General features: G+C 40.6%; 2 protein-coding genes across 3 annotated transcripts in view; one reads left to right on the forward strand and one right to left on the reverse strand.

Moving 5' to 3' along the window:
- Positions 1–16,691, forward strand: part of LOC140312341 (allantoinase, mitochondrial) — a 505,108-nt gene that overhangs the window by 333,437 nt on the left and 154,980 nt on the right. The gene's annotated exons all lie outside the window — the stretch shown is intronic.
- Positions 1–16,691, reverse strand: part of ryk (receptor like tyrosine kinase) — a 38,402-nt gene that overhangs the window by 20,871 nt on the left and 840 nt on the right. For both annotated transcript variants that reach the window (XM_072390105.1, XM_072390104.1), the window contains exons 2-6: positions 5,611–5,732; positions 5,421–5,520; positions 4,297–4,428; positions 2,405–2,467; positions 1,067–1,208 (exon numbers count right to left, since the gene is read on the reverse strand). In XM_072390105.1, the coding sequence (XP_072246206.1) occupies positions 1,067–1,208; positions 2,405–2,467; positions 4,297–4,428; positions 5,421–5,520; positions 5,611–5,732 (559 nt within the window). The remainder of the gene's footprint in view (positions 1–1,066; positions 1,209–2,404; positions 2,468–4,296; positions 4,429–5,420; positions 5,521–5,610; positions 5,733–16,691) is intronic.

Here is a 16,691-nt window from a genome sequence, read left to right on the forward strand (position 1 = left end):
TTGGTTTTACTCGTGTTACTTTAATGTAAAATGTGATGTAAAAAGTTGTTTTTTTTTTTTTTTTAAATCAAGTCAAGTCAAATATGACCATATTCACTTACACAGTGCCAAAGCGTGTAATAAAGCATCTCAGGACTCTTAATTAACAATAGGTTTTGATCTGGTAATGTGGAAAGCTATACTAAGGAAACATGTTATAATGAAAAGAAAAAATACTTTATTTAACCCCAAAAAGAAATAATAACAAATAGCTCTAGTTTGATCTCTCAATTAGATAATGCAACCAGCTACTAACTGCCACTGAGACAATGCAATATTTTTAGAATAAAAAGCTACGATTGCTCCAATCAGGACTTTTGTGGCCTATCGCAGGGTTTACTTAAAACCTTTCATTTATAATGGAACACTTTTTACTCGTGTACTACTTCTAACAACATTTTATATTATGCGTTTCATTCAGAGATGATCAGGTATCATGATTCGACCAGACAACGTGTGCGTCACATCACTCATAAACACCATAAACCACAGCACCCTTTCCTTTGTTATTGGGAACAGCCAAGAGCAGGGTTCTTCAACCCACCACCCTGTATGTTTTCGATGTTTCCCTCCTCCAACACACCTGATTGAAATGATCAGCTCGTCATCAAGCTCTGCAGTGGCCTGATAAGGAGCCATTCATTTGAACTGACATTATCAGATTAGTGAAAGGTTTTTAGTTATTAAGATTTCCGTATGCATGTGTGGTATGAGCTGGTTATGAAGCCTCAAAGGTCAGAATAAATAACAGTTACTTGACAAAACCTCCGTTTTGTTGAGGATGATGACGCTTTCCTCTCCATTTAAGAATGATGATTGGACGTTTTAGTTACCACCGACCAAATTATTTAGGGCAAATATGGAAAGCTTCCAGCTAGATCGGAGCAGCCCTGTAAATGCCTTATAGTTCACACTTCAGAGGCCTAACTCATAAACAAAAATTGAACGGTCAAAGTTGACAGAAAAAAAAAGATAAAACATTTACTTTGTAGATGACATGAAACCAGGACAAGTAAAGTAAGCCAACCTGTCCTCCATCTCCACTCTCTTCATGCTGTGCAGGTGAAGGATGGCCAGGATGATGGCCACCAGAAAGATGACAATGCAGCAGACGCTCACACTGATATAGAACACCTGGGTGGAGGTGGTGGGTGTGGGCACACCAGTAACTGATAAAAAAAAAAAAAGGGGAAAAAAAAGAAGATGCAAGTCAACAGTCAAACAAGGCAGCAACTGTGAAATATGAGACACCACTACACTGAAGAGACCAACGTCATTGCAAAAGCTTCAACAGTGTTGTCATTATGAGAGGCAGAGAGAAAATATGAAGCATGGCAATGAGTAAGTAACATAAGAGCGCCTAAGGCTCCTCGTAAGAGTTAATGGAGGACAGAATAGTACTGGCTGTGCTCAGGATCCAGTGTCTGGGAGCTTTTCTCATCACCTCACTAAAAGCCTCGGGGGGCCTCGGGTTCCTTTGGCTTACCCAAGCAGAAGGGAGACAAGCCTACTAATGGTACTTTGTTACTGAGGCAGTGGAATCACAAAGAGTCCCACAAATCCCACAATAAGAAGGGGGGTCACAGAGTGTTCTCCAAAAGAAACCTGAAGTTCTCGCTTAAAGAAATATTTAGTTTCTTTCTAAGTGGAGCTGTATTCAGTACTTCTGAGTCAGTGTTTTCCTTGCAGTAGACAGGTGTCAGAGTGCTCTCTGTTTGGTAAATCAGAAGCTTTCCCGATGGGTCACCTTCAACACCAAGCTAAAACCACAAGAAGAGCACACCTGAAACATGTCACTTGTTTGAGCGAATGCTGTATTGTGGATATTTACACCACGTCACCTCTCCATCAGATGCAGCGGGTCTGTGTAACAGTCCGTTTTGCCACCGAGTGTTGCAGCGCAGACAGTTTTCGAATGCATCAAGGACAGTGGTGATGCACAAACCCTCTGAGCCGGAGGAAGTTTAAACAGCTGCTTAATGCAGAAGTGGCACTGTGGAAATATTCACAGTTGGAGTCGTTTTAGAAGGTGAAAACTTCAGAAGTTTAAAGCTGTCGCTCGCCTGCCAGGAAAGCTTTTGATTTCCCAAACTAAGAGCTCATGCAGCTGACTACCGCAGGTTGAACACTGACTGTTCAAAAGCACTTCAAACAAAAATGAAAAAAAAAAACTAAATTCCCTTTAAGTTTCTGAAGTAATTTGCTTTTCTTGTGGACCCTTTGACTACTGGTAGTGTTACGCAGAGGGACCTCCGGCTGTAATTCAGCCTCAGTCTTATCAAACAGATGCCACCTGTAATAGACAATACACCGAGCTGGCAGAGGGGAAAAAAGAACAACAGAAGAAGGAGATGAGATTACTTACTATCAGTTGTTTGAGACGTGTTATCGTTGAGGGGAATGGGAATCTTTGGGTCAGAATCTATTCCTGTTCATGAGAAGAAAGAAAAAAGAATTACATCAACTCCATTTTACCACAAAAGTCTTGCAATTTAAAAGGTATTCTTTAATAACAGACCTGACCAAAGTCAGCGAAATTTAGAAACTTATTGCATTTAGTGAAATTAAAATGATCAATAATGGCTGACATGCAGTTTAACTTGGTCAGACTAAATCAGTCTTTTGTGACACTAAATGGGGAGCTTTGGAACTTTACCTCATCTTACGAAATAGCAAAAATTAAAGCAAATCAGTCCAACGCCACAATGACAAGCAGTGGTTGAGTATGAGATGGAGAGTGTGGTTGGAGGATAATCAAAAACATTGCTATTTGTAGGGGTGTGACGAGATCTCGTGCCATGAGATCTCGCGAGATTAAACGCGACGATATTTCTCGTCGCGTTAGAAATCTGTCTCGCAAGATTTGTAAGCTATCCAAACTTCTACTTGTGACCTATGGGGCAGTAATGCACCTTTGTTACGTCTAACCTGCCAGAACCTAAAGAAGGAGAAGGAAAAGAAGAAGAGGAGGAGAAGGAGGTAAGCAGCAAGCAGAGCCTTATAACACCACTCTGGCAGCAAGCAGCCAGAATGACGTCGGAAAATACCGGTTTTATCATTGAAGATACCACTTTCAAATTGTTTGTTTGGCAGCATTTTGGGTACCCGGCGGAAGTGATAAATGGCAGTTGAGTGACTGATAAGACACGGACAATATGCAAGCACTGTATGAAAATAATGCGCGGCAATTTAGTCTAAATTTGTGGAAGAAGAAGTTTTTTAAAAGCTTATGCTTATATCATGTAAAGAGTGATAATAAAACATTTAAAAATGCATGTGCAACTCGGTTAAATAAAAGTCTGTTGGTCCAGTCATATATTTTGTCATGGTAGTTTTCTTAAAATCTCGTCTCGTTCTTGTGAACCTAATATCGTGTCTCGTCTCGTGAGCTGAGTGAATCGCCACAACCCTCGCTATTTGTAATTGAAAGTAAGTAAAAACTGCCACCTGAATAACAACAATGTATTCTTTAAAGCAGTCACTAAATATAAAATATTCTCTGTTTCATTAGTTTCCTTCTAAACTTTTATGGTTCAAACTTGTTCGGATGCCAATGGGCAAAAAAAAAAAAAAAGGATTCTTTTAGGTCCAGCTTCTAAAAAGAAATTGTGCTTCCTAAAAAGGATTTATGGGTCTCTTGAAAAGTTTCAGTCCAGTGTGTGATTATACAGCAGTAGGCATGAGCCATCGTTTGTCCTCCTCCTGTGACATTATGGGAGCAATTCAAGAACACATCTGACAGGGATGATTGCTCTACTTGCATTCAGAGCAGCAACAAGGCGCAACAAAGAATCTGTTCATGCTGCAAATTTGCTTTCTGCTTGAAATAAGATTGAAATAAATTTGCTTCCGTGGTGGACAGAGAAGGCGAGGTCACATGTAAATATCTTCAAGCATTTGAGCTTTTTACAGAAAACTTAACAAAATTAAGGAAATCCCCACATAATCCAAATTCAGTGTAGAGAACATATTGGTTTTCTCTCTATATAGAACATGGCAATGTATGATGAGCAGACAATTCCAACAGATCGTTTGCCAAGCTGACATTTTGATGTGTCACAGTGGGTAAAACAGGAGTTGAGGCAGAAACACCAACAGTCCCAGGGAAACATGCCGGTCTCTGTGACCACTTGTCATCCAGGTCACCAAATTACACGTGCGACTTTCCTGCTGTGCAGCCAGGTTGTTGTGCTTGTTCGATACATCACACCAACCACACCTTTGTTGAGATTACTGACGGAGAATTAGTATTCTTACTTCTGTAGCACATTTTCCTCCTCTTGAAGTTGAGCACTGTGTAGTTGTTGGCATAGTTGGTCAGATTGAGCTGCATTGTTAAAAATGCCTCTTCCTCTACTTTGCCTGAACAGGCCACTTCCACTCTGAAGGCTGTAGAAAAAGCACACACATGCACCACAATCAGTCGTTCAGAGACGCTATTTTAGACACTCGGACAGATACGGGACATCTGGGATTCATTTGGAATAATACATCATATTTTAGGCTAAAAAAAAAGAACTTTGCAGTAAAAGTTGTTTAAAGTTTGGCGGAATAAGGAAATAATAATATGCTTCACTGCAACAAATTAGCAGTTTGAGGCAGAAGAAAAACATTCTGGCGTATAAAAACGTTTTGTCCAATGCCACACGAAACAAGAGTTATTAGTTTCATGGGAGGTTATGTGCTGATTGACTGAGGAGTTGCCAGGCAGATCTGCCCAATGACAGCCAGGATAGGCTCCAGCCCTCCCACGACCCTGAATTGAATGAAGCGGGTATCGAAAATTCGTGGGTTGATGGGACAGTTGCCAGGCAACCAGTAACTCTGCCAGGCTTATTTTAGTTACGTCTAAAATTACACTCAATTTCTTCAAAAGCAAAAGTGCAAAGTGCCAAAATGACAACTGTCAGATATTCCAAATCTTAAAAATGTGTGGCCGTCACACTTTATGGAGAAAACTGAGAGTGAACAAGGGCGTTACTTTGGACAACCCTAGTTAGTCGTACAATCCCAGAACAAAAAAGATGTAATGGGCCAATCAATGAGTTCTACGGGTGTGCGTAGCTGATAGTAAAGATCCTCATGCTAAGCTAGGCTAATTTACTGCTTACTGTAGTCGTGTTCTGAACAGACAGAAAGTAAAAATCATAAAAGATCAAATGCAAACGTGATAAAAGAGCAAGAACATTTTTTCCATACTTTCATTAAGGCATTTCATTAAATGTAATCGACATCATAATTATGAATAATATATATATATATATATATATATATATATATATATATATAGGTGTTTCTAGACATCTGTTTTTAAAGTGCAGATTAGATAAATGCAGGATGAGATAGTAAATGATACAATAAAAAGTGAAGCTTCAACAGACCAGAGGGGACACGGGGCATCTCCCCCTGACTGGAGATGTTGCTCCATGGTGGGTTTAAAGCAAGAGGGTTCTCCACATAGAACGCAAGCCGGTAGTCAACCTATGAATGACAAATGCACATTAACATTCACCATCTTTATCAACAGGTAACGAGATATAACGAGAGAAAAAAAAAAAGGTAGAGCCATACCTTTGACTTAGAATACCACATGAAGTAAAGACTGTTGGTCTCAGTGGGAACAGGCATGTTGAAGGAGAGCGCGTAATGATTCACCACATCATCCCGGACATAGTAGAGCTCTGCGTCCAGGCCTGCGTGAGGACAGTCGACAGAAAATTAGAGGTGATAAGAAAATGTTGGGATTGACGAACATGAAAGGCAGTTTAGATTAACTTCTCTCATCTAGAGCAACCCCCAGGGGGAAAAAATGGTGAAATACGCAATTAAACTGCCACCATGGATTAGGAGGGGTTTCCTCTCAATAAAAGGAGATGAACTACACATCTGTTAGCACTTGAGGACTCTTCGTGCCCAAGTTCAAAACTTCAAAATGGTCAAGTAAGGCCACAACATAAATAGGACCCCTACTTTCTATCCATAAAACATAACTGGGAAGGGAAGGATGCAGATTAACAGCGTAGAATACCTTAGATTAAAAAGGCTCCTCAACTCGACAGTCTTCGGTGAATGCATAGTTTACAAAATACCAGAAAAAGAAGAAAACAGGTTGTTATTGTGTTTTCTGATATTCTTAAAAGAAATGTGCATTTCTAAGTTTTTGCCTGCATCAAAAAGTCTGATGTGCACTGACGAAATCCGTGGCCTGGAGCAGGTTTTCAGTCCTTGAACGGGTCTGTCTGGCAGAGTGGGGTCTATCCGTCAGCCTCAAAATATCCACTTTAAAGAGAGGGAAGAGTACCCTGGAGCTGTTTCAGAGCTCCCGCTCACAGACCTTTCTTACACTCTCAAATAAAAAAAAACATTCTTAAGAATTTGCCAACTCCAAGAGGGGCCACATGCTACACTAACCGGTGTCTAAAAAGCCCATAGAGAAATTCTTTGTCTTTCTGATTATTGTGTTTATTCCCTAATGTGTTTTCACAAAAACAGAGAACTAAAATCAAATGTTTGGGAAATGTGTTGATAGTTGATCTACTTTTGTGTGTGTTGCTGATCAGTCGCAGTACAGTCGCTATACTGGCTTCTGAGGAGTTTATTTCACCTCTTCAGAAACGCAGTCGCCAATAAAAACTGTCAGTTTGGTGTGTCTGTTAAGACAAGGTTGAGGAGTATGTTATGGTACCTAATCTAATTTTTCCTAAGCATGCCTGATATTTCATTAAGCTGCTGTGATCCTGATGGATTACACTGTGCATATGTTCTATTACTCTCACAGAATCATCTTACTCTTAGGCTGGTCGATTGATCTAAACTTTTGAACCTTTTTGATCATGAAATGATCATGAAATCCTACAAACCCCTTTTTAGTAACGAATACCAAAATTTTTGGGATTCCTTTTAGACCACAAATCCAATTAAAAAAAGATTTTTCAGCCAACCTCGAATCTTCAGTTTTCAAACATTACTGGAAGTCACGCTTTATATGGACGTTACTGGGTAGTGACTGGAAAAAAAGAAAGAAAAAAAAAAAAAGGCTAAATATAGATTCAGAGGTTTTTTTTAAAAGAGGTATTTAGACTTGTGTTTGGTTCTTTTTCATTTCATTGAACGGTATTAGTACTGTGCAAATCTTAGGGGTTCATGCCTTTATGTGATGCTTAGACCCAAAAGCTACTTTATTCAGTACAAGAATATTCTGCTAACAATACAACCGAATACAATAGTATGAGAGCAATGATAAACCAGTGTAACAATGAAACAAAGATGACATAGCAAATGGCAAAGCTTTTCCCATGAATCAGACCAGGAATGGCGTGTTGTTTGGAGGTTTCCATAAAGCCACAGCTACAATTGCCAGTCTCATGCTAAACTCTGTGTGCCTCCTTTGTCTCAACACGAGGCCACACAGCTTTTACACCAATTAAACTATGCAGCCAGGCATAAAGGCTCAAAAAAGGAGCCTTATGATACAAGTTTGTCTTTCACATAGCACAGCAGCTCTCCGCCCAAACAGCCAGACCATTAAAACAGGAATCAGAGGCAACAGGAGCCTGTCAGAGTACACAGGCTGAGGACGGGGAAGAAGTGGCTCCTGAGGGTCAGGAAGTTGAAGGACTGCATCTGACTCACACTCTGTTATCTAGAATGGGATAAGAGCGTTGCAAAAAGATGGAAACAAGTGTCAGGTTTAGTTACTGTTTGGTCACAGCATTCGAAGCGTCATCATCACATTGCTTGCAAGCATCTCTGATGCCAACCGACTGCTTAAATGCAAATGGAAAATAACATTTTAAATTCCGGGACTATGACTTGGCAGCATGTTATGTTTTGAGGGATTATTTCCTCCTGGAGATTTCCATTTCTCTCTGTAGGTGTGAAGTGATTAACAATGGGAAAGGCAGCACATGCTCTACCACCCACACTGATCGGAAACTGCTGTGGCACACAGTTGCACAATGAAACCAGATTCATGGAGCATCACGATGGATGTCCTATGTTCTTCCTCTACTTTTACATCTCACATTCTATGTGAAACATATTCTGTTGGTGAAATTATCCTAAAAAGACTAATCTAATGTGTGACAGTTGCAAGGACAAAATTCCTAGTTTTATCCAAAAGACAATGATACCTGACACAATACAGTCTGGAACCTAATCCCCTAATCCCTGAGAACCAGTTTTTAATGAATTAGACTAAAAGAAAGGTCAGTCAGACCACTGTGAACACGACAACTGTTTGGATACAGCTTGTCCAGCTGTGATGGAGCTAAGGTTAAAAAAAAAAACAAGGCTTCAATGTTTAATTTTTCCTTGCTCTTCCTCTTATTAGATGATGTGACGCTGTTTATTGAAAATTAAGGCGACATTCATGTTTGTTCACCTCAAAGGACCTTTTTTTCCTTGTTTAACGTCAATTAATGGCAACAGTTCAACGTGTGTTCATGTTTCAGCATGAAATGCTGTCAAAACACTGACTTTACACGGCCTCTATTTAAAACCTCACTTTTAAACTACATTTAATCAGTTTCTTAATCTTAAAGATGTTCTCCCACACTGGGAACTGTAAATAAAATAATTGTATTTTTGGGAGTGTAACGAACTGTTTGTGTTGTCAGATTTTTTTCCATCCAATTCTGTCAGTGAGAGAAATCGCTCCGATTGGCTGTTCAGCATAGCACATGACTGAGTAAAAAGGTCCTAGTCATGACAAAAAAACAAAACAAAAAAAACAAACGAATAACTTAACACGTTACAAACAATCTAATCAGTCATCTTCATTTCACTGAAAAACAAAGGCTGCAACAATGTAATCAATTATGTAATCTGATAATATCGTAACAATATGGCAACACATCACACCGCCACATCCATCCCTACAAACTCTTTTTTTAAACAGACCTAATAAAATTTTTTTTAAAAAGGTGCTCTGTCCTCTTAGCAAAACAGAAAGGGCCTTCCAGAGCAGCACAAACACCGTTTATTATAACTTCCTGGAGCTCTCCAGCCTCAAACCAACAACACAGCAGCATAAGTATTTATTCGTTACAGTGAGTCACAGCCTCCATGTTAGTAACCTACTTCCTACAACTCTCTGCACTGTCTAAGTTGTTCTTGCACAGGTGTAGTTTGGACATCCTGGCCGGCAGTTGGACGCTGTGCTCGAGTGCTTATTGCTTGTTTAGACTTTTGGCTGTTTTCGTCCGGTGCATCGGAGTCCTAAAGCTTCATACAGATTGGTTTCATTCAAGCAGTAACTTCTACAGGAATGAAGAGCGAATGAGTCAGTGCAGGAAAAGTGGCGGGCAAACTCACAGCTGCTTTTATGTCCACTGATCATGGTTTCGGAAAAGATAAAGTGTTTTTAATCTCGACTGAGGATGAATCCACTATATATCGATGACAAGTCAGAATGTCAGTGACCTTTACAACCGTCACTGATTTTAAAGAGATTACAATCAGTTCTCTTCTATCAGACAAGCTTCACTGGAGTGCACGCACCTTGCTTAAGGGCACAAGGACTTCTCTTTCAACTGTGTGAGGGAAGATGATTACTCATTCGTTTTTGAGTTCATTAATCAAAACTGACGTGGAGACTCTGTCGGTGCCATGAACCTCATCGTGACAAGTCACTTAAACTAAACACAAGCATTCCTGTGACATACAGTTGTCCACACCAAAGTACAAAGTACAGCAACAGATCTGGAATAAGACATTCTAGAGGTTTTTTTTAGTCAATGTGTTGTATTCTCTTACATAAGACAACGTCTCTTACGTTGCAGACTCTGAGAGAGGAGAACAAAAGGTGGTAGTGGCCAGGTGGCAAGGTCCAGGAGAGATATAACAAAGCCCCTTTTGTGAGCGCAGTCGACACTCTACCTCCCAAAGCCTCCATCCCTGAGTACTCGAGAGATATACGCTCCAGCCAGCCTTTCAGTAGAAAGATACTGGCCACATTTACAGAGGAGGGGAAAAATAAGGGCCTGTGTGAAACTCTATCAACTGGAAACTCCAAACAAAGCTATAAGCACATGAAGCAGGAGGAGGGGAAGCAAAAGATATCAGTATTAGATAGAACAGCTAGAGAAGAGACCCGATTTTAGAGAGTGGTGGAAAAAAATACGATGCACTAATAGAGGCTTAATGTGTATGGACAATCAGCAAAGCAGGCTTAAGATACAGTGAAAGGTGGACGATTACATCATTGCCACTGGGTGCAATAAAATGAGTGAGAAATCTGCATTTAAAAAACACACACACACACACACACATAAAAACATAAACCTTCCCACAGCAGTTTCTTAGGAGTGAGTAAGAAATCAAATACAGCCATCCAGAAAATCTTTATCAACAAAATTACACATGTGCAGGAGGCAAAGTTATTACGTCATTCTCCGCTTGACTCTAACATCAGGCATTGAGTTTCCAGTTTCAACAGGATATCACCTCCCCAGCTCACAGTTGTTTAGGGCCGGTGGATCTGCATGGTGAACATCTTGACATTAGACAACAAGCTGATCTTTTCTTTCCCCTTTTCTTTTGTCGACCTTACACTAAATTGCATAGCACAGTACAAGCCAAAGTCGTCATGTGCCTGTATGGCTAAGAGGGTGACAGAATGCCTTGATGTTTCCTGCCTCACAGGGAGAGAGGGCACATGTTCTCATCATTACTGCATCCTGCCATCAGCTGTTTGCTGCAGGAATGGCTAATGTGAAGTTGCTTCCTTTTTTTTGGCCGAGTTCTCCCAAAAAGGCACTAAATGTTTTCACAAAACTCCTCGGGCAAAACGGTTAACTCACCGATCCTTTCTTTTGTACGTGATTGGGATCGATTTGTTGGCGGGGAGGGCTAACGTACAGCTTGACAAAGACTTTGTCATTCTGAACAGAAAAAATAATTACGGAATAAGAGAGAAAATGCGTCATCAAACATATATCCGAGCGGCCTGCCCCAGTCTTCACTTTGCTTGGGAAACACTGTCATCTCATCTTCTGGATCAATGGTTCAGCGAGATCCAACAGAGTGTCCGTATGTACAACGATGGAACTATTCATATACAGTTTTTGAACGCTGTTTTCGCAGATCGTCTACACTAAATCTAGATTAAAATAAGAAAGCTGGGGCCTTTTCAGTGGTATTCACATATCTAATCTATCTAATAAAAAGGAATGCTAATAATGAGGCAATGTTCCCAACCCAACCAAACATCTTAACCAAACTCTAATGCTAAGCGTTTACAGATCACCGCAAGATGCAAAAATAGTCTCATTTCAAAGCAACTTGCTGCTAGAAGAAAGAACACGCATTAAGTCACAATCTCTGTGGTTTGCTTTGACTAAGTTCAAAGGGACCATACATCAGCTTCCCTCTTTTATTCCTTCAAGAGCCCCGAGGGCAGACAAGGATGAAGGCAAAAAAAAGGGATCTGAGCAAGACTGTCTGCTGCTGTCCCATTAAAGGAAGCTCATTCATGGCTATTTGTTGCTCAAAGGTGTTCCTGAGTTTACTCAACAAATATCAAATGGTTTAGTGAAAAAATGCTCAACTGTTTGTGTCAGAATGATTCCATCTTCGGGTGACTAAAGGGTCATTTAAGAAGTCTGACACACACCGTCATACTCAGCTATTTTTGGATGCTATTCCACACGGGCAGCTCTGCGAGTACAGCAGCAGTTTGTAAGGCTGTGCTGTGTATGTTTCAGTTTAAAAAAAGCGTATTTCCTCACACACAAGCCATCGCCCACTTTAAAAGAAGAAGCTACAGAAAGTCCAAGGCTCCGAATATCTGACTTCAATGTTTACAACTACAATATTTCTTTAAACAACATGCCAGACTGATTAAAACCCTGAAACTGCATTTTGAGTAAAATCTTGAGAAATCTGTCGTCAAAGAACACGAAAACCATGAAGGCGATTTTACCAGAAGGGCAACAACTCTTAAAATAGGTCGATGCCTTACAGAACCTCCTGCGAGCGAGGCGGCTCTTAGACAAAAGATGTGAAAGCAGCGGCTGCCGTATTCAGCCGCGGGATGGCATGAAGGAAATGAATGCTGCTGCCAATCACTCCTCACAGTTCACAGACTCTTTTTCAAAGCCTGGGCTCTGCCTTTCAGCTCTCTGGAGGAGGGGATGGAGGCTCGTTAGCCAACATGCACTGAGCTCTTCGGAATACACAGTTGGTTTTACTCACTGGCTCACATTTTTTTGGGTTAAATCGGTTTTTTTGTTGTTTCTAGTGCCCAACCAGAAGAATTACACCAAAATATGACCTTGTCGAGAGGCAAAAAATGTCGACGCTGCAAAAAAAATGTAAAAATATCCTTGTTGAAAGTAACATTGAAGTAAAAAGAAATGTATTAATTTAAAAGATTACATGTGAGGCAGCTGTAAAATTAGGTTAATCATCCTCTTTCCTGTAAAAAAAAAAGAAAAAAAAGTGAATTCAATGTGAGACTATTTATTTTGTCTAAACAATGCCAATTTCATTTGGAGACTGGGAAGCTGGACTCTCCTAGCACTAATAGATAAAGTGAAGTCCAGAAAACAGAATCTTTCAGCTCACTCTCTCCACCACAAAAAAGAAAATGTTTGGGTCCAACATGTTGAAGGTCAAAGCAACTGGTGGCTGCACCGTGGAACATTTGGTACTGAAAGGATGTTACTATAGGAGACACAACACATTTGCCTTTTGTGTCGTGTTCTAAATCACTTTACATCACAAAATGACAGAAGAAAGAAGGAATGAAAGACTTTCTAGTCTTCTCTTTTCTAGTCTTTCGGATGAAAGTAGTCGGAGGATTCTGTGGGTGTCCCTGGGGCAAGCAGGCGAACAATAACTGTGACAATGATTTTAATATGTTTACGAACAGCCTTTAGAACATAAGATATTTTGGGTTTTAAAGCCTAAACTGTGACATCTGGTAGTAGTCAATCAATTAGTCGATCGAGTTTTGTTTTGAAAAGAAATGAGAAATAAATGGGTATTGATGCATGAAAACATCACTGCGATCTAAGAAAACTTTTAAAAATAATGAATGACCCCGCCCCTTTTTCACCTTCTAATTACCAAATCCAACCCCTTCTCAACTTTAATGTAATCTCCTAAAGATCTGATTCCCTTACATGCATGTCAGACATCGTGGAGCTTCATCACACTCTACATTATCTCGCCATGTTTTGCAAAAACACTTCTGAACTGATCTTTGGGGTCGAGTACAGCTTCAGTAATTGAATTTGAGCTGAACAGCTGCAGCAGAATTCTAACTGGCGACACGGGTCTTGAAACAGGGTTGATATGGGAGCTGAGGGTAGGAATGCGAGCGGATTCTAGAGACCGACAGTTCACTACCCATTAGTCATGTGTAAAAGCAATTAGGGATGCTGCTTGCCTGTCATCCACAGTCTGGCACACAGCGTATGCAAAAGCCTGTTTCAGTTCAGCATTATGTTTTCCTTACCAACCCCTTGAGAGTCGGGCTGTTTGGTAAAGTCATTAAAATGAAACAATCCTCAACAGGCAGTCCATCTGCTTTAATAGCTGAAAGTGTATGACTACATCAAATGGAGACGTTACCCTGTCCTGCCACAACAGCACCTCAATGCCTTAGTATCAAATACATTTCTCACTGTGCAGTGAAATTTAAAAGTCCTGGAAATCTACCAAAAAAATCTGATCTCTTACATTGTAGCAACAGCAGAGATGGGTAGAGAAACCCTGTATTAAACAGGGCCCCAGGTGGAAAGTTACAAAGGCAGGAATATCAATAGGCTCGGATGCTAATGCTTCTGCTTTGGGTAAGAGAAAATACCCCGTCTTCTATTTATGATTGCAACATAAATGCTACATTCATCTTCGATGCCATTTGCATTCAGCAGAGGAGATCTCTGTCAGAGCTGAGGGTTAGGAGCAGCTCTCTGTCACACGCTGCAGAGCAAACAGTCGGGAAAGTTAAATGGAGTCGAGTCCGAGCTGACCACTGCCAACTGGACCACTGCCTCTGTGCCTGTATACCTGCACGTGAGGGCAATCAACTTACTGACTGAAGCGTGTCTGACACAGCGACACTATGGACTATGTGAGAAAACGTTGAAGTATGACATTTTGGCTGTATTAATAACCATTTTTTGTTTTACTGCTTTATAGAAAGATGCATGTTATCCCTTGCGGTTACTCTTTGTTGTTACTGGATTCTTCTTCTTCTTCTGTGTACTGGACGGGAACTGTGGAGCATACACAGAGCACCGAGGCCAGTGTGAGTTTAGTTGAGTGTATACACACACATATGTACTCCCAACCACATCATCTGGGTGTTTGATTTCATACGAAATCAGTTGCACATCAAGTAAACTGTCTGTCTGTTACAAGCTGCAGCACCATGCAAGTAACAGAGAAACGTGCAAATTCCTCTCAGGAACAATGGTGGTGACAACTAAACTCTCATAAGCTTTGTTACACCTCTCCAGAGTCAGTTATAGTTTGTTAACACATCTAGAGAAAGCGCATCGCATACTATACACTAAATGTACCCTAATCATCCACAAAAGATCCCCGCTGAGCCACGGCAGTGTGATAGTGAGAAGCGTGCACAGCGGCAGAAAAGGACCTCGACAGTCAACCAATCAAAGGGAATGCAGCCATCTTTAATTTAATTATTTACACCTGCTTTAAACTGAGTAATGTGTAACAATAATGTCCTCGGGAAAAGAGATCACATTCCTGCGCATGCTGATTCAGCAGTGTGGCATCAACGGGGCTGTCTTTTTACAGTACTTCATAGTAGACAGTGTTTTGGACGTGAAAATGTTGTTTTGTTTTTTTTTTAAACTCCCCCAACAGGACGACACGGGTCACGGACACGTGTCTGCGAAACTGAAAAAGGATGAATATACAGTAGTTTTCATTGTCTGTTGAATGCATAGTGCGTCAGAGGTTAGAATACTGTTATTGCAAAAACCACCTGGCTGATTTTAGAAAAGCAAACTTTGCGTCTCTGGACTCCACAGCAGTCCGTCGACGTTGTGACGCGGACGCCAATTTCCACTCTCTCCAACAAGTTTAATTCCACCAGTTGCCACTGCATCATGGAAGTTTCTGTCCACACATACTTTTAGCTCCACACATACGGTTGTTAAACATTAAGAGATTTCTCCGTACATCCAGATGAGGTTTCAGGCAAACCGCGAGAGAGAGGCCCTGGTTTGGCAAAGGAATATTAACTATAGCATAGTGGAGAACAAGAGGAGCTGAGAGGGATAAATTCAGCCTACGCTTGAACGCCAGAGTACAGCAAGAAGAGGGAGAGCGTTGAACTGACTTTCAAACAGCACAATGAGTGATGCTTTCATGCTCTTGTCAAAAAGCGAGCAGCCCACCAGTGGTCTACCCATGAATGTGTTTTAAAGGGCGTACCACTCCACAAAGCATGCAAAAACATATATTCACAATTTAAAAGCACACAGCGAGCGGCTCTGAATAACTTTGCATGCTGATTTCCCAAGGTCAGCCAACACAATGTCCTTAGGACACATCTGGTAATTCTTTCCAGACTAATGGACAAATGAAAAAAAAAAAATTTTGCTGACTCCTACCGATTCTCGTCTGACAAAAAGAAAAAACAAACAAAACAAAAAAAAAAATGCTGATCCAGCCACAAGATGATGACAAATTAATTTACAGCTGAGCACTAGCTACAAGGAAGAGCTGTGGCATGACACTGTGGAGACATCAGACTCCAGCACTTCTACCCTCTCATTATACTGTATGGTGGCCCTTGCATGGTAAATAACCTGTTTCAAAGTGCACATTCAACACACCTTCAGTGAGCCCTAAATCAACAACTTAAGGACCATAAACTGACTTAACCTAGTCATCAAGATAGAGTATAATCCCATTAACAAAAACGATTAAAGCCCAAACAACAACACCTAGACTAATGACAGCTCAACCATGACGAAAAAAGAAATTCTAACTATTTTACAAGTCTGCCATTCTTTTTGTCCATGTTCGTGTACAACAGAACTAAAACATTAGCCGCATAGTTTGCCCAAGTCGGTTGCTAATGTTACAATGCCCAATATATACTTAACTCACACCTTATACATCCTTTGAAGCTGAGGCATAGGCTGAACCCTGGTGCCATTACAAATAACTAAACTTACCACCCTGCAACTCACTTAATAAAATACCCACTGATTCCCACTCACACACCAGGGTCTACTTGCAAATGCAATCAAAGACAGACCAAGCTTCGAGGCTATTTTCTTCACTTTCTTGTATAACTGAATAATAAACGTCATCTCCTGTTGGGCCAAGTATGAGGCAGTCCAACATGATACATCTATCCAGCCTATGGAAGTACTCTGCTGCCAACTGTCCTATAGCTTAAGAGATTTCAATAAAAATGTAATACTATATGGAGAGTGTCCAAAGAATTAGCAAATTGAACTAAGAGTGACTTTTCTTCAGATCCAACTGCAATGTGGAAAATCCCATGGACCAACCCGCTTAATGCACGGAAAGCCGAAATTAACGTTTAGTCCATTCGCTCTAAGTTAAGGCTTATCTAGAGCCACACGGCTTTTAGACTACAATATATAGAATATATGTTGCGCTCTGGCTGCTTACTAAGACCTCACTAGGGAATACAG

Source organism: Leuresthes tenuis, unplaced genomic scaffold, assembly GCF_036924035.1.
Source record: "Leuresthes tenuis unplaced genomic scaffold, fLeuTen1.0.hap1 SCAF_7, whole genome shotgun sequence".
NCBI lineage: Eukaryota > Metazoa > Chordata > Actinopteri > Atheriniformes > Atherinopsidae > Leuresthes > Leuresthes tenuis.